The following is a 22,384-nucleotide window of genomic DNA, read 5'->3' on the forward strand; positions in this document are numbered from 1 at the left end:
GTATTTTTGACAGGTCCTTCTCATGAGAAAACACACACACACCCTGAAATGCAACTCTTGGGGCACCAGCCCGTTCAGCCTTAAAGTTACAGGTATTAGTCCAAGCAGGTCAAAATAATCAGTAGGTCCCGTCTAGGCTCAGGCAACATTCAGAAACATGGAGGATTGCTGGAGAGGCAGGTCAATTTCAGGTGTCTTAGGAAAATGTAATCTACTATGAGGGAAGTGATTCAAACTATCAAAGGCTTCCTGGCCCAAGACATCCTCCTCTCCCCAGATATGTTCCTGGCTGGGGCCAGAATAAACCTTTACAGTACTTTACACTCTATAAGGGTAGTGTTTGCAAGCTCATCACCGGTTCTCAAAGGTTGATCCAGGGATGCCGCAGACCTGCCCTGCCTCCTAGAGGCTAGAGTGTCCTATGGCAAGGCATTCACTCGTCCAGAATCTCTCATTGATCTTTATTAAGAAATGTCTCCTAATCTCTTGGTAATTTACCTAAGGCACCCAAGGCTTAAAAGATTGTACACCTGTCACACAGCCTTTCTGAAAAGGAACCTCTAAGACCCATTTTTAAAAACGGAATCTGTTCTTAGAGGTCCTGTCTATGACCCGTCCACTGCGAGAACCAAATCTCACTGTCAGTCACGAGTAAGAAAGCCAACAAATAGCTGGGTGATCTTTTAAATAGGCTGTAGCTAGGAGAAACAGCTGTTCTGAAAATAAATAATGGGTCTGCGCGCCCACTCTGGCTTAGCTTGCATCACTCACTCACTTCATCAGGGGATTCAAGGCTAGGACAGGTGGTGGCTTTTTTTTTTTTTTTTTTTTTTTTTTGAAGAAAAAAGCATGGGGAGGGCTCCCCGCGCGTTCCTGCCCGCGGGTCCCAGACCCCGCTAAGCCGGGAGGCAGCACGCTCCGCAGGCCGACGCGGCTGCGCGGAGAGGTGGAAGTTGGGGCACCGACCTGAGGAGTTCAGATCGCTGGGTCGGCTCTCGGCCTCGGAGCTCTGCTCACTGCCCATGGTGCCGGCAGCGAGGGCAGCGGAGGAACGGCTCCCGCAGCAGGGCGACAGGGCAAGGGCAGGGACCGGGGCGGGGATGCTACAACGGGTCTGGACGCCGCCGCGGGCCGCCGCGAGCGGACGCTGTGGCAGCCCACGGAGGGGCGCAGGCGGCGGGGAACCGGGAGCCTCTCTTTGGGAACCGACGCGCAATGAGGCGAGGCCCGGTGGCGCGCCGCACGCCCGCCTTTTCTGGAGGAATCCCAAGGCGAGGGAGACGGGGCACGCCAGGCTCCAGCCGCGCCTGCCGCCTGCGGGCGGCGCAGCTCTCACTCGCCGGCGGCGGACGGGCTCCTTCCGGGACGCGGAGCGGCGGCGCCGGCAGTTCGCGGCCGTCAGTTCCGGGTTAGGGGCCGCCGCCTCTCGCAGCGGGACAGGCCGGGAGACTCCGGCAGGAAACTAGGGCGACGCCTCCTTAAAGGGCCCGACCGCCTGAAAACCGGACCCGCCCCAAAGGATAAGCTCTTCGCTGTCGTACTGAAGCGTCACCTTTAAGCATCATTCGCACATTAGGCGCTTTATCCGTAGCGTTAGAACTTTACAAAATAGATGGTTTTTTTAAAATTTTGTTTTACAGATAAGGAGAGATGCTAGGTAGACTTAGGACCCGAATCCACAATTGTCTGGATGGAAGGCTCTTGTTTCAGGTCTGAAAGCTGGGTGGGAGAATGGCAGTAGACGACCATACAGAAAATACTAGGTGGTTAAAGAAGGAGCTGGAAATGAGACAAAAGTGGTACGTGTGAATCTCCAAAGGAAAGTGGATGCCGCTACAGTCCAGGCACTTTCTGGGGACGCGGACAATCATCGGCAAGCTGCCATTCTGAAACAAGCAGAGGTGATAAAGGAGTACAGGTAATGCAGGACCAAAAATGCCAGTTTGGGCAGGTCAAGGATATTGACCTAGCAAGGCAATGCCATCAAAGGGTTGGGAGGCTCTGGGGTTCTCAGAACTTTGCAACTCATTTTATACTGTTTGCTTCAAGAAATTTCAAGCAAATGCCCTGAGATTTTATATATGTAAATATCATCTCAGAAGGAGGCCAAATTCACAAAATGATTAAGTCCCTTCCTATATCACAGACATGTCCCCTATTTTATGTTATTTAATTTTCACAACTCTGAGGCCTATAAACAGGAAACTTCCTCATGGTCACCAGGCAGAATTAGTATTTAATACTGTCTGATTTCAAACTTCAGGCTCTTTCCTCTAGTCAGCATTACTGGGCGGGGGAGTGCAAGTGAATGCAAGTTCAGTATTCTTTGTGAGTATGAGGTTAGAACTAAAAACTGCCTGAGAGATCAGAGTAAGCTCCTAGACGGTGGTGGTTGGCTATAGTTGAGGTTTACACAAATCACCAGGCTGATAAGACTGCAAAAGGCCCACTAAGCAATGTGACCTTGCACTCCTAAACAGCCCTTCTGCCCCTTCCCCTGCATATCTGCCCTCATTTGAGGTGGGTAAGAGAGGAGGCAAAAGTGGGGAGCGTAACTCATATTCTGGCTCTTCTTCTTCCACATCAAAATACATTTATCCTGTGTTCCACACCCTACTCCATGCTGATGTGATGGTGTTTTTCATGCTTCCTTTTAGATGAACATTTCATTCTAAAAGGGATATTCTGTCCATCAACTGACAAATGGATAAACATATCATCCCATTCTCTACTGATCTGCAAGGTCTCTGGCTGAGACATCGACTGAAGCCTTATGAAGCTTCTCTTGTATAAGAAAAAATTTTTTCTTGCTCCTTTTAAAATTCTTTGTCTTTGATTAAGACACTTTTATTATAATTTGTCTTGGAGAAGAATGTTTTGCATTGAAATTTTGGGATGACCTATTGGCTTCATAAACTTGGATATCCAAATCTTTCCCCAGAACTTTGGGAAGTTCTCAGCCATTATTTCTTTAAGTTAGCTTTCTACCCCATCTCCCTCTTTTTTCCTTCTGGAACTCCAATGGTGCATACATTGTTTCTCTTAATGGTGTCCCATATGTCCCACAGGCTTTATTCCTTCTCATTCTTTTTTCTCTTTGCTCCTCCGACTGGATAATTTCAGTTGATCTATCTTCTAGCTCGCTGATTTTTTTTCCTGCTTAGTCAAGTCTGCTGTTGAAGCCCTCTGTTGAATTCTTCAGTTCAATCGTTGTATTCTGCTTCAAAATTTCTTTTAATTCTTTTTATCTCTTCCTTTTTTTAAATTCTCACCCAAGGATATTTTCTCCATTGCTTTTCAGAGAGAGTGGAAGGGAGAGACAGAGAAAGAGAGAGGCGTCAGTGTGAGAGAATACATCGATTGGTTGTCTCCCAAACCCCCACCAGGGCTGGGGATGGAGCCTGCAGTTGAAGTACGTGCCCTTTACCGCCATGGAACCTGAGACCCTGCAGTCAGCGGGCTGACACTAACCACTGAGTCAAACTGGCTAGGGCGATTTTTATCTCTTTGTTGAACTTCTCATGTTGTTCTTGTGTTGTTTTACTGAGACCATTAAGTTATTTATCTTTCTCTTGTAACTTCTGAACATCTTTGGAACATTTATTTTGAATTCTTTGTCAGGCAATTCCTGGATCTCCATTTCTTTGGGGCCTGTTACTGGAAGTTTACTGTATTCCTTTAGTGGAGACATATTTCCCTGATTCTTCATGATCCCTGTAGCCTTGTATAGGTGTCTGCACATTTGAAGGAGCAGTTACCTCCTCCAGACTTTATGGACTGAATTCAGTAAGGGAAAATTTTCACCTTCAAGTAGAGGCACATTGGAGCATGCTGTGTACCCAGTGGTACAGGGCGACAAGTGCAGGTACATGTGGTAGCACAGGGCCCAGGGGAGCATGATGTCTTTTTGGCTCAGGCCACAGGAGTCCACAGAACCAACAACTCTGTGGGCCTTGGCAAGCACTGCAGGGTGTTGTCAGTGACTGGAAAGGCTGTTGGAACCTTCAGTGGCACCTCCAGTTTCAGTGGCTAGGGGCCAGGGCAGGCAGCAGTGGTGGCCAAAGCCAGTGGTAGTTCTACACTAGCTGTAGAGGGCCAGCTGTAGGTGCCTACGTAGGGGAGGGGCTAGTTGCAGACACAGTAGTGGAGGGAGCCGGGGAATTGGGCAAGGGCTGGTGCCAGCTGCATGCTCACTGGCAGTTGCAGGGGCTCTAGTTAGTGTGCACTACCACGGTTTCTGGTCTTCCTAAGGGCAAAGTGGAGGCCAGTGACAAGGGTCTCTCCAGAGGTATGCAGGTGCACAGTTGGAGGGGCTAGCTGCAGGTGAGTGCAGTGGTGCAGGCCAGTGATGGAAGACACAGCCAGATCCAGGCCCACAGGCAGCTGTTAGGGGTCGGGGAGAGTGGCTATTGGTATGCTCTCTTGCGACTGTACAATCTCCCCCAGGTGCATGTCCTATAGTGGAGGTCGCTGATGGGTGTCAGGCCTATAGTACGCAAATGCACCGCCGGAGGAGCTAGCCTCAAGCGTGTGCACAGCAGTGGAGGTCAACTGCAGCGGTCTAGGCTGGTGTCTTGTAGTTGTGCAGCCCCAGAAGCCTGCACTGGTTGCCGGTGTGGTTCTGAGTGTTGGAGCAGGGGAGAAAGCAGGTAAGGAATCAGACAGCAGGCAGCAGCAAGCAGGGATACCTGTGGAGTGAAAGCTGGTAAAATCTGTAGGGCATTTATGACACCTGTGCTAGCCATTGGTTTCTTCAATTGCAAGTTGCTGGCCTTGTCTATAGAGCAGGTCACCAGGCACCTCAATCATTCCTGCTATGTGGCTGCTGTTGTAGCCCCTGATTTTCTTCCGTATTTCTAGCCATGTCTGTATGTCTCAGCTTTGCCAGTCTGGTTGGGATGAAACCAAAGTGAGACCTGTGTGCAGTGCCCCAAAAAGCTGGTGCCTCACCCTGCTCTTCCTTTCCCAGCAAGGGAACTCTCTCTAGCTGGGAAGTTCCTTCTTGGCATTAAGCAATGCTGGTTTGTCCCCAACGATGTAGGACGATGCAGAGAAAATGAAGCTGTCTTCCTTCTCTTCTTGTGCTATTATTCTCAGGGTTATTGTTCTATTGTGTTGCTGGTCTCTTAAGTGGACTCCAGAGCTCTCCCAGAACTTCTGTTCATAAATAGCTTTCTAATTGTTGATCTTTGTGGGGGGACAGAGGCTGAGGGTTCCTATGCCACTGTTGAGTTTTTGTTTTAGATAAATGGATAAATAAAATGTAGTGTATCCATATAATAAAGTATTATTTCCCCCCCAAAAAAAGAAATTAAGTACATTATGATACACGCTACAACATGGATAAACTTTGAAAACATACAATGTGAAAAAAGTCCACGACTAGGTATTATAGATTCCATTTACACAAACTGTCCAGAAGAGGCACTATAGAGACAGAAACAGATTAGGGTTACCTAAGGCTGAAGAGGAAGAGGGTACAGAAAAAATGGGGAGTGACTGTTAATGGGTCTAGGCTGATGAAAATATTCTGGGGCTGATGAAAATGGTCTAAAATTTATTGTGGTGGTATTTGCACAACTCTGTGAATATATTAAAAACCACTGAATTGTACACTTTAAATAGGCGAATTGTATGGTACTGTGAATTATATCTCAATAAAGCTATTATTCAGAAAAAGGATCTTGGAAGATAAAATGCTTTCATTTCTTGGCTCAACACGTATTGGGAGCCTATAATGTGCCAAGCACTTGCTAGCAGGCAGGGATAAAAGTTCCAACAAGATCCAGTCCCTATTCTTGGGCAGCTTACAGTGTAGTGGCAAGAAAATTAAATGGGCATTCATAATACAAGGATTCTGCTGGCGGGACTTCAGAGGTAGGAGATATTTGAGGTTGATGCCTTTTGGTACCCTTAAAATCACTTCCATGAGCAACAACTTATGTGACTTATATAATGTGATAACTAACAATTGAACAGCCTTTTTGAGTTATAAATACTTCCATACATATTGCCCTGTATGAACTGCCTCTAAAGTAAATAACACTTTCCTAATTTTACATAGAAGTTTCGGGGTTTATTCTTGACCACACAGCTAATAAGGAATAAAACCAGGAGTCAAGTATTCTAAAACTCATTATGTCTCTAATCCACTCCCGACTGGCTCCACTTCCCATGTCTTTATATTGCCTGGCAACCATCCACTCAGTCTTCAAGTCAGGAATCTGCTTACCTTTATCCCCACATCAACCAGTCACAAGTCTACAGAGCCTCTTGCCTTAATTTCTTTTCTATCTCTATGCCCTGTTCAGGGTCTCCTCATTTCTTCCATTTCTTGGAAAGCAGGACTCTGGCTTCATCTCCTTCAATCCATCCTACATGTGGCTGGCAGAGAGAAGTTTCTAGAATATTAATTAGGTCACTGGACCTGTCATTGCCCTACTGAAAACCTTCAATAGCTCACCATGTCTTCAGGATAAAGTTTAAAATTTAGCATGAGAACATTCATGCTCTGACCCCAGCCTCTCTGTTCCTCTATGGACACTGGGAACCTTCATGCCAGTCAGAATGAAATTCCCTGAATCCTGAATAGTTGTGCTACTTAATGTCTGGAATATTCAGCCTTCTAGCTAACTGAACTTCATCCTTCAAGATTTAATATTGAAAGTTTATACCCACACTAAACCAGCACATTGATGTTTATAGCAGCTTTATTCATAATTGCCAAAACTTGGAAGCAAACAAAATGTCCTTCAGTGGTGATGGATAAACTATGATACATCCAGACAATGGACTACTATCCAGTGATAAAAAGAAATGAGCTATCAAACTATGAAAAGACATGGAGGAAACTTAACTGCATAGTATTAAGTAAAAGAAGCAAATCTAAAAAGGCTAAATACTGTGTGATTCCAACCATATGACATTCTGGAAAAGGCAAAACTATGGAGACAATGAAATGATCAGTGATTGCCAGTGATTGGCAGAGGGGTACGAATAAGCTGAGGGGGAAGATTTTTAGAGCAGCAAAAATACTCTGTATGATACTTTAATGGTGGACACGTGTCATTATACAGTCGTCCAAACCCATAGAATGTTCAACACCAAGTAAACATAAGATAAAATATGGACTTTACATTTGTACGATTGTAATAAGTACACCTCTCTGGTGTTGATGATGGGGAAGGCTATGCTTGTGTGAGGGCAGGGGGTATATGGGAATCTCTTTACCTTCCCTTCAATTTTGCTGTGCTCTAAAAATTTGTCTTTAAAAACAAAACAAAAAATGGTTGAACTCATGCACCTCCTCTAAGGAGTCCACATTAGATGCCCCTCTTTTGAGCTTCCTTAGATAGCATCTTCTACCATGATGTTTATTCTTTACACAACCATTGATTTACCTGTCTCCCCACCAAACTATAAGCATCCTGAAGGTAGATTCTGTTCCTTACTGGTCTTTAATTTCCCCTGCAGGTGCTTAATACATGTTTTCTGGATAAAACTCTTAAAAAAATATGTCTCCACAGAAATGGGGCTCCTAAGTCCCAGAAGAGGATCCGTAATTTCTTCAGGCAATGAGGAGACAATGACTATAATTTCTAATTTAAACACCTGGTTCATGTTAATGGAAAAGTTCCTTAATCATTATTTTCATCCTTAATCATTACTGTAATTATGTTCACTGTCATAACTGAAAAAATGATATACCACTTCAGTGATTGCAGGTTCACTGTATCAAAACACTGAATCTGAAGTCTCTGAAGTCACTTAGTGCCTAATATGGACTACTCCTTACAGGGAGATTCAAAGAATGTGACCCTGGACCCTCAAGTATATCATCTGCAGATATACTTGATGATACGTAGTCTGTACATCAGTCTTGTTGCATCAGGAAAATCACCCCAATGGGAGATTACTGTGGAATTTCCTTGTCTTTAAAACCAAGTTTTTGAAATGTTATTGTAATTCAAGAGTAGTTCATCCTCTGTGTACAGCTAGTAAGTAAGTTTTACACAATGGACCATTACTCATAGTCAGTCTTTGTCAACATATGCTTCCTGTAGCTGTTGGTTAAAACTAGATAGAGCTGTTGTCTTTATCGGGGCTAGAATAATAATCTACAATTGCAAAGTGTTATAGCTTTGAAAGTTCTTTCACACCCACCAAGGTGGAGACACTGTCAAAGGTTAGATTTCTTGGCAAGTTGTCAGTGGTTTAATGTTGCATTTGTTTGCATGTATATGGGGGTGGGGGTGGAGTCACCATGGATGAAAAACACTTCTAGGACCTATGCCCTAGTAGTTCTTTTCCATTCATTTAATCTACAAATATACTTTAGATAAATATTTACTGAATATCTATTAAGTACCAGCCACTGTGCTAAATGTTAGGGATACAATTTTAATAACTATAATAAACACCATTTTATTTTTAATCATTATCCATACCTATAAACAATAAATCCTGCAAAATCCAAAACGTCTTCCCTGAAGCTTGACTTGCACATAATATTTAACTCAAGAATGGACAATTCTCAGGATGAGCTAAGTAGAAACAAATGCATAATGTGAATCTTGAATCTTTACATTAAACTTTTTTCCTTTGGAAAAAAATACTGCCAGCTCTAATTGAGGGTCCCCCATGCCTCCAGCTATCGAAATAGCTTCTCATAACCATGCCCCAGATAGGATGCACTGTAAGCTCTTGAACGCGGCGAAACTGTGCTAAGTGGTGGCCTCTGGGGACGGGAGCGAGACTGGGACGCAGGGCGTGAGAACCAGACTGTTCACCGCGCACGCACTTCGGTAGTCTGCCGTCCATCGCGCGTGTGCGCGCTCTCTCCCCCCAGAGAAACAAGCGGGGGCAGCCGCGAGGGTCGCGCCCGCGCCCCGCCCCCTCGCCGAGCCCTGGGCCTCGGGCGCGCGCGTGGCTGAGCGGGGCGCGGGCGGCGGGGAAGGGGGCTCCCTCCCCGGCTCGGCGCGGCCACCGCGAGCTCGAGCCGCCGCCCGGAGACGCTCGCGTCCCTGGCGGGTGCCCAGAGGACCCCGCCTGCAGTCGCTGGGAAGCAGCTCCGGGTTGCAGGGCAGGAATGTGCCCTTCCCCCTCCCCTGCAAACTTTCGGCGGCTGCGACGGAAGCAGGAACTTGCGAACCAAAACCCAGCTGGGCCGGGAGGAGCCGCGGAGCATCCCCCGCGGGCCTCATCCAGATCCTCGCGCCGAGTCGCCGCTGCTCCCCCAGAGCGCGCCGGGGCCGTCCTTGCACGAGTGGGCCCGAGGGGCTCCGGGGTCCCCTCTCCGCCAGGTAAAGGGGTCCCAGCCTCCCCTGCCGACCCTGCCCAGCGGCGCCGCGGCCACCTGCAGACAGGGTGGATCCCCTCCTAGCGTGGGCGAGGCTCGGGCGCCCGTCCCGGGCCTGCGGAGGAGCGGGCTGGGGCGACGGAGGGCGCCCGACCCCCGGCGCCGCGGTCGCCCCGCGCTGGCCGGGCGCGCGGGGGCACCTGTCGTGAATGGCCCTGGCCCCGCGTCGTCCTCAGCGCAGGGAGAATAGTTTAGCGAGCGACACGCATTTCCTCAAAGGAAGGAAACATCTCCCCCTTTTCTTTCTTGCATGATTTGTGTCCTATATTCATTACCAAACCTACTAATTACCGACTGCTCTGTGGTGTGTGTGCGTGTGGATGTTGGTGGATTCGGTCATGCTGTGAGTACAATGATTCCCAACATTGGACTTAGTTATGTAGCCGGTGTTTGACTGTAGTGAGCGGGCATTGAAGCTCAGGGGCTTCCTCTCCCGCCCACCCGTATCCTTTCCCCTCCCTCTTTCTGCAAGATTCAGCTTCACTTTAGACCTTTAAGGCCTAAATAATAATGGCGTAGAAGATTAATTTACCTAATAGTTGTTGAGTATTTTATATAAAATAACCCCTCAGTGATTCTCGCTGAGCTACAAAGATGTTGCAAACTGAGAACACAGCACCTACCCCATCCCCTTGGCATAGTTCAGGTTTCCTTGCAAGAGTTTCAGGAGAAATTCTTCCAGAATCCATTCAAAGTAAAGTGTTGGCCTGGTTTTTCTCTTTTGTTCCTGTTTTGTTTTCTTTAGGACTCGAAAAAAGACTTGTAAAAACGTGGCAGCATAAAAGGTAACTTGTGCCAGCCAGGATTCTTAACCTAGGGAGACCGCGATCGTTTTCAGAGCCTGTGAACTTTGGTGGAAAATTTTATTACTTTACTACTGTCTAATTGAAATGTAACATTTCCTTTAGGAGGCATGTAGGCAAAAGCCATCATAGTGGTGAAGGTAGCTGTTTTGCCACCAGTAGAAATCACAGATATTTTCATATCAAATACTTATTGCACATAGCTGAAAATACCATTTACATTCAGCACTGTTTTGAAATGATGGCAGTTATTAGACGTACCACTTATTATTTAATAGGTAAAACAGCACATATAATACACAGTTGTTTTTATTTTAACTAAAAATGAGGATAATAATGGGATCTGTCTCATTAGGATTCTTGTAAGGATTAAATGACAGTGTAAAGTGCTTGTTTAGGATAGAGACTTGAATGTGAGAAATATAAACATTGTTATTTTATTGTTTCAAAAGTTGAACATAATAGTTAGCAAAGTAGCAGTTGGTTTGATTTCTGGATTTTTAAAAACTATTTTGTTGTTTTTTACTTACTAAAGTATCTGTTTATGTTAGAGTTCACTCTTTGTGTTGTACAGTTCTATGGGTTTTGACAAATATAATGATATGTACCCATCATTACAGTATCACTGCCCTAAAATTCCCCTGAGCTCCACGGATTTTTTCACTGTCAGTGTAGTTTTACTTTCTCCAAAATGTCATATAGTTGGAATTATACCTTTCAGAATGGCTTCTTTCACTCAGCAATATAAAATTAATGTTCCTCTATGTATTTTTTGTGGCTTGATAGTTCATTTCTTTTAATTGCTGAATAATATTTCATTGTATGGATGTACCACAGTTTGTTTATCCACTCATCAATTGAGAGACATGTTGGTTGCTTCCAATTTTGGGCAATTATGAGTAAAGTTACTATAAATATTTGTATGCAGGTTTTTGTCTTTTCTCCATTTTTAATTGTGGTGTTTTTTTTTTCTGATTATTAAGTTTTAAGAGGGTTTTTTTGGTTTATTTTGACTGCCAGCCCTTCATCAGATATGTTTTGCAAATATTTTCTCGCAGCCTGTGGTTTGTCTTTTCATTTTCTTAACAGTGTCTTGCACAGAGAAGTTTTTCATTTTAATGAAATCCAACTTATCAATTTTCTCTTTCATGGATTGTGCTTTTAGTGTTGTATATAAAAACTCATTGCCTATTCTAAGTTCACAACGGTATTCTCCTGTGTTATAATCTAGGAGTGTGATAGTTTTGCATTTTACATTTAGATATATGATCTATTTTGAGTTAATTTTTGTGAAGGGTGGAAGATCTGTGTCTAGATTTTTTTTTTAATTTTATTTATTTATTATTATTATTATTTTAGTATATCTTTATTGATTACAGAGAGGGGAAAGGAGATGGAGAGAGAGAGATGGAAACATCAATGATGAGAGTCATTGATTGGCTGCAGCCCGCAACCCGGGCATGTGCCCTGACCGGGAATCGAACCCTGGTCGCCTGGATCCTAGGTTGATGCTCAACCGCTGAGCCACTCCCGGCCGGGCACTAGATTTTTTTTTTTTTTTTTTTTGCATGTGGATGCCCAGTTAGTCCAGCACCATTTTTGAGAAGACTTCCTTTCTCCATCGAATTGCCTTTGCTCCTTTGTCAAAGATCAATTGATTTTATTTGTGGGGATCTATTTCTGGGCTCTCTTCTGTTCCACTGATCTGTATTCTTTCACCAACACCACACTGTCTTGATTATTGAAGTTGGGTAGTGTCAGTTCCCCAACTTGAATCTTCAGTGTTGAGTTGGCTCTTCTGGGCCTTTTTGCATTTCCATGTAAACTACAGAATCAGTTTGTTGAGACCCACAAAATAACTTGCCGGGATTTTGATTGGGATTGTGTTGAATCCATAGATCCAATAGGGAAGAACTGACATGTTAACAATATTGATGAACATGAAATAGCTCTCCGTTTACTTAGATCTTTTTTGATTTCTTTCACCAGAGTTTTGTAGGCTATTGAACAAACTACTTTGATAATTATATTTCAATATAACTGGCTTCCTTTGTAATCTTCTGTATTTCGTTTTATGTATTTTAAAACATGCCTCTCAGAAGTTATCCAAAACTTCACTAGGCTTCCAAAGGGTTCATTAACAACCCCCCCCCCCCAAAAAAAGAAATTAAAGAAGCAGTAATTCTGCTCTAAGCTATCATTCAGTGAATAATTTGTATTCTGAGGAGTGGGTGAGGGTAGTTCATGGTATTGCATTGCCAGGTTAACATTTATTTTTATTTTTCGTAGAAGAACCAGCTTACCAGTGGAGTTGGCATTATACATAGTGTGACTTTTGCGTTTTTAGAAGTGTCTAAAAGAACACGTGTCCCTAAACTTTCCTTCAGTTGAGCCACAATCTTCCCCCTGCTGAGTTGCTTTTCCTAGGATTAGATTATTAGGGTCACTGGCCTCTGGTGTGATACTTAAGAAGAAGCAACAAGAAAGGCAGCCTCATTTCCCTCATCTATAAAATGAGGAAAATAATAGCTTTTGTGCAGAGCTGGTATTAGGATTAAGTAGGACAATATTTGTAAATTTCTTGGCACATTGCCTACCACCCAGGTGATTTCAAAATGCTAATTGTTACTACTGAGAAAGGAAATATGCCCAAACCTATGATCACTGCTTTATCAGTGACGAGAGATTTCGTGTCCTTTCTCCTTCCAGTTAGGAGAGGCAAGAAGAAGACAGATTCTAGAACTCAGAGGCAGGTCTCCCATTTATACCTTTCTTCACAGACCCATCTTTAAGCAGTGACAGGATAGTATACGTGTTTGTGCTTATTAGTTCTTTGCCAAGTTGTTAACAGAAGGCTGTCTCAAATCTATTAAAAGTGAAATGAGCCCTGGCAGGTGTGTCTCAGTGGTTAGAGCTTTGGCCTGCACAGCGGAAGGTTGTGGGTTCAATTCCTGGTCAAGGGCACTTACCTGGGTTTCAGGTCTAATCCCCGCCCCCAGTCCGGGCACATGTGGGAGGCAACCAATCCATGTATGTCTGTCAACATCAATGTTTCTCTCCCTCTCTTTCTCTTCCCCTCCCCCTCCCCCTCCCCTCCACTCTCTGTAAAATCGATGGAACAAATATCCTCACTCCTCAGGTGAGGATTAAAAAAAAGTGAAATGAATGAAAATAGTTGTTTATTTCTACCCTATAAATTGTGAATCATTTGCATCGACTTAAAGGAAATAAAATGTACCTTTTCTAGATTTGCTAAAAGAAACAAAACTCACTGATGACTTTCTTTTTGTTCTAGAGAGATATTCCATCTCCTTGATACAAACTAAGACCAGAGGGAGTGTTATCCTTGACCTTTGAAGATTTAAACTATGCAGAAATTTAAAATGTTCTTCGGGGAAGAACGGAGCTTGACCTACACTTTTATCATCATTGGTTTCCTGACAGTCCGGCTGTCCTCCAGTCATAATTGTCCTACCCAGAGTCTAGAAGATGTTGTCATTGACATCCAGTCATCTCTTACTAAGGGAATCAGAGGCAATGAGCCCATACATACATTAACTCAAGAAGACTGCATTAATTCTTGCTGTTCAACAAAAAACATATCAGGTAAGTAATAGCTCCTTGACCATCCTTTGTTCCATGTGTTTTGTGATATAAGTAGCTGGTTGACATGGCTCAATAGTTTATACTAATGATTCTCAGTGGGGTAGAAAGGTAGGTGACAGAATCACCCAGGAAATGTTCCACAAGTGTCCCCTCCTCTCCCCTGGGCTGAGTCAAAGTTACTGATAAGTGTGTGTGTGTGTGTGTATCACTCAGGTGTTTGGGTATAAAAAGGTTGAGAACCACTGGTATTAGGTTCTAACAGGCATCTAGGATATTGAAACAGAAATGGTATTTAAATGCTTAGCTGCCATCATCATGGAGTATTGCAATACAGTGTAATATTACAAAGAACATTTCAACAGAGAAAGGGAGTTGAGACAAAAAAAAATTCTTAACTCATCATAGGAAAATCAGCATTTGATTTTTTAAGTGGAAGCACAAAAATCTCCATTTTGCCTCCCTTCTGTGGAGCTGGTGACATAAGGTGCATCAGGAAGCCGCTGACCACTAACTGAAGCTTTTAGGACTGTACGGGGCATGGGAAGTCATTTAGTCTGACCCATTCATATGACACTGAAGGAGAGTAAGGCCACAGGTGTAAACCATGCCTTTGCATATTTCAGGTTCCAAACCTATTACCTGAAAAAAGAAGTATATATCTAAGTGAAACAGTGGTGGTTTTTCAGTTGTTTGTGAACCTGCCCTAATTCCCTAAATGAAAAAACAAAACAACTGAATTTATTGAGCAGTCGATTCCTTGCTGGAGATAAAACAATGAGTAAGATGGACAAGGCCTTGCCCTCAGAGCCTAGAAGAGCTAGTGAACGCTGGACTAGTGATTCTTACTTGATTTATTAGCCAACAAAACCCTGTTTTCTCTTAGATCTTTACTTCCTTTTCTCTCTATAATGGCTGTGGTATAAGAAGGAACGGAGAGAAAAATATCCTTCCGTCACCATATATTTGATCCCCTTTACCATCTGTCCCCACCCCCTGCTCCCCTCTGGTAACCACCATTCTGGTTTTTTTATCTGTGAATTTGTTGCTCTTGTTTGGGGGGAGGGTTGTTTGTTTTGTTTGTTGCTTTTTGTATTGTATCCCATATATGAGTGATATCATCCGGTTCTTATTCTTTTCCGCCTGACTTATTTCACTTAGCATAATACTCTCAAGATCCTTGTTGTCAAGTACATGCATTTTTAATAATTAGCCTACATGCCTCTTACCCTTCAGCTCGGCCCAGGGTCTACTGATCTCAAGGGTCACAGGCCAAGGTGTGAAACTGCACCAGACTGAGGTCAAAGCCAACTCTAGACCATGATATTTAGAGAGAATAATTTCTATTGGACATGAGAGAAAGAGAAGCCAGAAATGAAAGTTAAGAGAGAAAAGTGAGGAAAGAAGGAAAAGAGAAAAGCAAAAAATGATAAGGAACGGGAGAAATATTAAGAAAGAACCAAAAGAAGGCTGGCACTGATAAAAATAGAAAAGTAGACTTTGTATTCCATACACTACTCAGACTCTTTGTGGAAGGAGGCATATTATGTAAGATGCTGAATTTACTGACTCCACCCAAGAAAGCCAGGTTCCTGGCTTCATAGGTGTGCGAGATGCCTTCAGGATGCAAGGGATTTATGAAATCATTAGGGTAAGATCCATTTCTTAAGGCCCAACTCAACTGTGAGTTGTGTAAAGATTGCAAAATCAGTATTTCTATATACATTTTGGTGGATAGTTTAGCAAATGGAAGGCTTATTTCTAAAGAATTAAATGTGCTATTAAAATTTGGTTTTGCCAAAATTACCTTAAGTCAAATTTCTAAACCCAATATCTTTAAACATTGCTTCAAGTGACTAAGGAAAAGGAAATGATTCAGCAGTCAGCAAACAAGTGAACAAAAGTGTTTGTGTTGGACACCAGAGTAAATGAAGTTCTTCATGCTTACCATGCTCTTTAGAAAATCCTATTTCAAAATAATGCTTATGAAACCTTTCGTTACAGGGGACAAAGCATGTAACTTGATGATCTTCGACACTCGAAAAACAACTAGACAACCCAACTGCTACCTGTTTTTCTGTCCCAGTGAGGAAGCCTGTCCACTGAAACCAGCAAAGGGACTTATGAGTTACAGGATAATTAGAGGTAATGATTCCTTTTGTGATTGGAATTATTTAAGGATATAGTTCACGTGAAAGATTTTCTACAAAAGAGCCTAAATAAAACTGCCAATAGGGCTCACAAATATAGAGGCACACCAGAAAATCTCATGATGTAAGGCTAAATTTTTATTTTTTAATTTAATTTTTTCCATCACCATTTATCCCCTCTATGCCCTCTTCTACCTCCATCACCCCCCAACCCTCCTGCAATCACCATATTAAAGTTCAACTTTTAAACCACATCCATCCCAGCAGCAATTCCCCTCAACTCTTCCTCTGGAAAAAAGCTGATCTGTGTGGCTCCTTCACTTCTCCTGCCTGTATGTATGTAGTCTTGGCTAAAAACACAGGGGACCTGCAGTGTGGTGTGGATATGGCTTCTCACTGTTCCTCCTTGATTGCCTGGAACATTGCAGAGCCTGTTAAACACCCAGGGGAGGAGTCCAACAGGAACTGGATATGCCAGCCCAAGTTTCCAAAGAGGTCAGGGCTCACGACATGGATTAAAATGTTTGCTCTTCTCCTTCAGGAGCTCCCATCATGTGGAACTTGGACCATCACATTTCGCCTCTCATATCCCTTCCTCATGCTGTCCTTAATTCCACTATCAGTGTGTGTTCTCTATGTCTATCATCTATTCCACAATTAAAGCAGAGTATTAAAAAATACAGATAATATTAATCCAGTAATTCTACTTCATAAAATCTACACTAAAGAAACAATACCAAAATAGGAAAAAAACTATCAGTGTGAAGCTGTTTACTGTATAACTAGTCTAAAAAAAAAACTAAAAGCAACATAAATGTCCAATTGCCAGAGCATGGTTGGGTGTAAAGTATTATGGGTCCACTTGAGGGAATATGATGCAGACACTAAAACATAAGTTTGAAGTGTAGAAACAAGCAAAGTCACCTACATTTCTGGTGAAAAACATTGTTGTTTTATAATCACATGGAAAAAAAATTTAACTTAAGGGTATACAGACATGTTAAAAGGACAGGTAGAAATTATAGTTGAATTTATTTTGTTTCATAATACTTTGGTAATGTTGCTTTTATAATGCATGTATACAAGAGGGAGCATGCTGTAAAGATTCTCTCCAATGGCATGTGCAAAAACCTTTGAAGGGCTTGTGTAAAGGTAATGAAGTGGAATTAAAATCAAACCGTTCCTCTGGCAGCCACCAGGGGGTGCCATCAGCCCAGAGCAGGTTGATTAATAGCTAGGTGCAAAGGGGCTCCAACCCTGGACGTAGTGTGCCGCAGACTGTTTATATCTACAGGATGTTTACAAGTTATTTGTGTAATTCTATTTATGAATCTGCCCATGTTGATGGATTAATATTACCCATAAAAGTAAATTATCTGCCTCCTGTTCGGAGCGAAATTAAATACCTGTTTGGTGGTGTGTTTCTGATGAACACTATTTCCTGTAAATGATTGGCTAATATTTGCAGACTGAAAGTTTGAAAGATGGCAGAGTGTTCTGTTCATCCTATAATACCATTGCAACTTGGCATCATTAAATTTTTTTTTCAGCTTGTGGGATATCATTTCTACCAAGGACTAGAATAGGGGAATCCTGAAGTAGAATGAATTGGGAGTCTGTTTGCTCAGCTGATTTCAAGTAATAGTCACTTAAAAATGAAACTCAAAAGAGGGGTTGAGGGCACAGAGCTGTTTCCCAGCTGCCTCTGTGGCTCGCCTCTCTGAGACAGAGAGCACCACGCCCCAGTGGCAAACTTCAGTGGGTGAGGTCAGTGGAGCAGGTGTGCACTGCCCCTGTGTGGTTCTAGGATCTTTGCCGATAGATTAATCTTATTATCTTATTGGGAAATGGGACTAGCCTGTTCTTTGCTTTATTTATGAGCTTGCGTTCTTGATAAAGGAATAGTTGTTTTGGTCATTCTTGTCAATGGCTTTATTTAAGTTCTGAGTTCACACATATCACAGAGCACTTCCTTAGTCTTTTTTTTTTTTTTTTTTTACTTTAAAATGAAATATGTTGAGTTCTGCCCTTTTAAAAAATATTTTACCTAAACATAGAGATGCTGTTTATCTCATGGTGGTGCTATGTCTATGAATGTGATTTCACCAGCAGCAGAAACTCTTTTCTTCAGCATTGTTGGAGAAAAGAAGGCATCTAAATTCTATTTTAGAGTAAAGTACTATATCCTGGGCAGGTGTCTGCAAACTTTTTCAGTCAAGGGTCAAATAAAAAGTATCTTACACTTTTCAGGCCAGTATTTTAGGCTTTGTGGGTCATATTCAGTCTGTCACACTTAATTACCTCTGACCTTGTAGTATGAAAGCAGTGATAGACAATATGTAAACATATAAGCCTGATGTGTGCCAATAAAACTTTATGGACACTGAAATTTGAATTTCATGTCATTTTCATGTGTCACAAAATATTATTTTTTATTTAACCACTTAAAAAAATGTAGAAACCGCCTGGCCAGCGTCGCTCAGCAGTTGAGCATCAACCTATGATCCAGGTGATTGCAGTTCGATTCCCAGTCAAGGCACATGCCTAGAATTCAGGCTCGATCCCCAGTAGGGGGCGTGCAGGAGGCAGCCAATCAGTGACTCATCATTGGTGTCTCTCTCTCTCTCTCTCTCACCCTCTCCCTCTCTCTTCCTCTCCCTGAAATCAATAAAGACAATTTTTTTTTAAAATATACAGCCCGGCTGGGCGTGGCTTAGCGGTTGAGCACCGACCTAGGATCCAGGCGATTGGGGTTCAGGCTCAATCAACGACTGTCATCATGAATGTTTCTCTCTCTCTCTCCCCCTCTCCTTTCCTCTCTCTCTAAAATCAACAAAGATATATTTTTAAAGAAAAATTTTTTTAAATGTAGAAACCATTCTTAGCACACAGGCCATATAAAGAGAAGTGACGGGCCAGATTTGTTTTCTGCAGTTCTCACCAAAGTGAAATGATTAGTTAAAGAGCAGAGTAGTTCAAACAATCCCTCCCTGTCCTGATCGCTTTAACAAACCTTTGCGGTTTGCGCTGTGATAAATGGGGTGTGTGACTGAGGGCACAGTTCTAAACCTTCTCGCGCATGAGGAGCACCTGAGGCTGGCTCCTCTTCAGTAGGAATCAGGACTGTGTGATTTTCTGCCCTTTATGTCAGCAACGTGGCCATCGTGATTTCAAATATTGCTCCCATCGTCCTCCGAACCTAAGACATTGGCTCTAAAATTGTAATCTCTGGGAGTCAAAATTAAATCTCCTAGGTTGCCTCTCTCCCCTGAGTGTGGTGCTGAAACTTTGTGTGTTTTTTTTTAATTGAAAAATGTCATCAGCTGCCTTGGCCCCCATGCCTTCTGAGGAGACCAGAACCCCCCAGCCTCCTCCCCCTCCCCTCCTGTCAGAGCAAATCACCAGGATGCCTTGCTTGCCTGCCCCTGCGCCCACTGTTAACCTCCCCAGGATCGCCTGCTCCCCAGCCGTCATCACAGCCCAGCCGCCCCAGCCTGCAGGAGCTCTGGCCTCGCGTGGGGTCCCTCTCCCCGTCCCCTGCCGCGTCCCCCGGCCCAGCCTTCTTCCGTGGCCTTGCCGCCGGGCGTCTCCATCTTCCTAAACTCTCGCTGCCCGTGCTGAGGTCCTTTCGAGTCCCTGCTCGTCTCTCCTCTTCCTCAGGCTGCCTGGTCCTCCTCACATTTCTCTTCTCCTCGGCCCCTCCCTCAGTAAACCACAGTGTCTGGTGGAGAGGCCCTGTCCCCAGGTCCTGATTCAGCAATTTGTATTTTTCCATTTGGCACAAGTTTCAATGAAATGTCAAGTACCAACAGTGTGGGGAACTTATTGAACAAGCTGATACGTATGTCTTTTTTAACTACCTTATAAATGTAATTCTCCCTTTTATTTTCTTTACATTTTCAGATTTTCAGTCAACGGACAAACCTGATTTGCCAAGCCAAACGGTCACTCCCACACCCCCTCGTCCGACAGGTCACTCAAAGCCCGGTGATATCTTATGGAGAGAGACATTTTCTCAGAAGTCCAGGGCCTCAGATCACTTGGAGAAACTATTCAAGATCGGTCCAGTGAGTACACCGTTCCCTGTTTATAAAGAAAAAGGCCATTTTCAGAGTTTACAGTTTTCCTCAGAACAAAAAATAGGTCATCTGCTGCCTGAAAATGTGACAACATTCGCCACTACAGCAGCTGCTGCATCTCTACACACCGTCTCTACCACTCCAGAGCCCAGGGTTCTCTTCCCCACCAGTGCTCCGGCGACTCCGTCTGTGACTTCTCAACCACAGGTGGCCACTACAGCTCTGCCTGCAGCGACAGTCACTTCTCAGCGTCCCACAGTCATTTCTACAATTTTGACACATGCTGTGGCTACACCTCAAGCTAACATGACTACAGAATCAGTTCCAACTGCCATCTTTCAGGCAACTACAGGCCTGCAAGGCCCACCAGAAACAGTGCCCTTTAAAGAAATTTCCAACCTAACTCTGACCACCAAGGAAGCCCGCAACCCTGCTACAGGCCTTTTGCCAAATGTGGATTCTTCCCCTACGAATATAACTACTTCCCAGGAAAATGGGAAGACCAGCTCAGGCGGCTCCTCCCAGCGCGGTGTTCCAGAAAGTCAACACAGCCTTCCATCTGAAAAGTGGCTCCTCATTGGGACCCTGCTCTTTGGTGTTCTGTTCCTCACCATAGGCCTTGTCCTCCTGGGCAGAATGCTCTTGGAATCCCTCCGCAGGAAACGTTACTCGAGACTTGATTATTTGATCAATGGGATCTATGTTGACATCTAAGGACAAAACTTAATGTCTCTTAATTCATATAGTTCCTGGTAGCCCAAATGTAGTGAGTTTCTGGTAACTCACTGATCTTAGGGTTTTTGAAGTATTTTGAAGACAGGCAAATGCCCCCTACCACTTTCTTTCCTTTCCTTTTTTTTTGGAAGGGGGGAAAGAAAACAAATTAGGTAATTTGTGTGATCTGTCTCTAAATTATTAGCTGAAAACAAAGCTCTACCTAAAGTAATAAGGTATAATTGCCATATAAACTTGGAAAATGACAGGCTTTTTGCAAAAAAAAAAAAAAAAAAGTGGTTAAGACTTCTAGGCTCCAATTTGTTAACATTTCTAGTTCCAGATAAAGTCCAGATAAGTTAATTCTAATGGACTTACTTTCCTTTACATATGTATTACAATGAAACTTATTCCAGATGTACTTCCTTCCAATTAAATATTTGAATAAATCTTTTGTTACTCAGTAATGTTCTTGTAAGTCACATGCCAAGCTGGATACCTTTCCATTTATTCCCACCAGCAAAATGATTAAATGATGAAAATATGTGTTCTAAGTTAAAATGACAATCCCTTCTCCCCCTTTTCCCAACAATGAGCAAAGAGGTTCCTTTGGGAGAATTCTAGCAGAATATAAGCCTACGTGGAGACAATGACAAATCAGTTCTGATAAGTGACCAAATCTACTTTGGATCTATTCTAATTAATAATATAGGCATTTTCTAAAATTTACTAAGCTTAAAATGTAACCATATTACTTATAAATTCTTATCTAAACTTGACCAACATTTATTTTTTGGCTTTATTTGGAATAACATTGGAAATAATGGATAGCACTTAAAATTATTATTCAATGACTAGTGTGTTGTAACTTTCATCGATTAGTTATTCAAATGTCTGAGAAATGCTTTTAATATCCAGAGTTTGCCAGACAAGTTACAGTGGGTAACTAAGAAGCCAGGAGGCCACCTAGGTCAGTTTGACACCTCACCTCTCTGGACTTCAAGTTGCTTATCTGCAAAACAAGAGGTTTGGTCCCTTCCTGGTGATAAAATGGAATTCAGGTGAGAACTTTATACAGCGAACACTAGAGGGCAGTAGATGGTTAATAAGTATAGCAAGGAAGACCAGTGTAGGAAATGATATAAACAGGCTTTTCTCGTCTTTCCTCCTCACCTCTCCCTTCCTGTCCCCTCTCCTGGAACCCTTCCCTCTTCCCCCTGGTTTATACTAAGCTCATAAAGCTCATTAAGAGGAAAGCTGGTCCACTGAAAATAGTACTTTTCACATATTTTCCAATTTAACAGCTTGACACAAATCTCCAAGTTTACATAAGCTTAAGTAGATTGAATAAATAAAACCTTGAATCAGTTTAATTTAACAAGTATTCATTGAACAGCCACCTGTAGGCCAGAATCAGATTAATAACTAAGTGCCTCAGAATTTTAAAATTTCTCCCCTCTTTGTTAAGGGAATTGAATTGTGGAAATAAGGCTTTCAGTAGATGTTTATAAGAGCTTTCTCCTGGTTCCCTTGGAGCTCTCCATCCACCTTGCTGCATGCAGTCTTTCTTGAGATGGAAACTTGAAGGGGAGCTCAGATCGGAGACCATAGCAGTAGTCCAGGTGAGATATGCATGGGCCCAAACTTTGGCAGTGACTGTGGGGATGGGTGTAGATT

General features: G+C 43.1%; 2 protein-coding genes across 3 annotated transcripts in view; one reads left to right on the forward strand and one right to left on the reverse strand.

Moving 5' to 3' along the window:
* BORCS5 (BLOC-1 related complex subunit 5) overlaps positions 1-1,338 on the reverse strand; it is a 64,694-nt gene extending 63,356 nt beyond the window's left edge. Inside the window, exon 1 of the mRNA XM_016197459.2 lies at positions 967-1,338. Within this exon, the coding sequence (XP_016052945.1) occupies positions 967-1,024 (58 nt within the window). The 5' untranslated portion in view covers positions 1,025-1,338. The remainder of the gene's footprint in view (positions 1-966) is intronic.
* A 188-nt stretch (positions 1,339-1,526) lies between these two features.
* MANSC1 (MANSC domain containing 1) lies at positions 1,527-21,174 on the forward strand. Of its 2 annotated transcripts, none has more exons than XM_016197461.2 (4): positions 1,527-1,918; positions 13,457-13,767; positions 15,769-15,909; positions 19,818-21,174. In XM_016197461.2, the coding sequence occupies exons 2-4, from the start codon at positions 13,530-13,532 to the stop codon at positions 20,705-20,707; spliced, it is 1,269 nt and encodes a 422-aa protein (XP_016052947.2). In that variant the 5' UTR covers positions 1,527-1,918; positions 13,457-13,529; the 3' UTR covers positions 20,708-21,174. The 2 variants fall into 2 exon arrangements, with proteins under 2 accessions (XP_016052947.2, XP_087670912.1); XM_087814786.1 differs by lacking the exon at positions 1,527-1,918 and adding an exon at positions 8,960-9,302.
* Positions 21,175-22,384: the final 1,210 nt, after the last annotated feature.

Source organism: Miniopterus natalensis, chromosome 2, assembly GCF_054644295.1.
Source record: "Miniopterus natalensis isolate mMinNat1 chromosome 2, mMinNat1.hap1, whole genome shotgun sequence".
In the NCBI taxonomy this organism is placed as follows: domain Eukaryota; kingdom Metazoa; phylum Chordata; class Mammalia; order Chiroptera; family Miniopteridae; genus Miniopterus; species Miniopterus natalensis.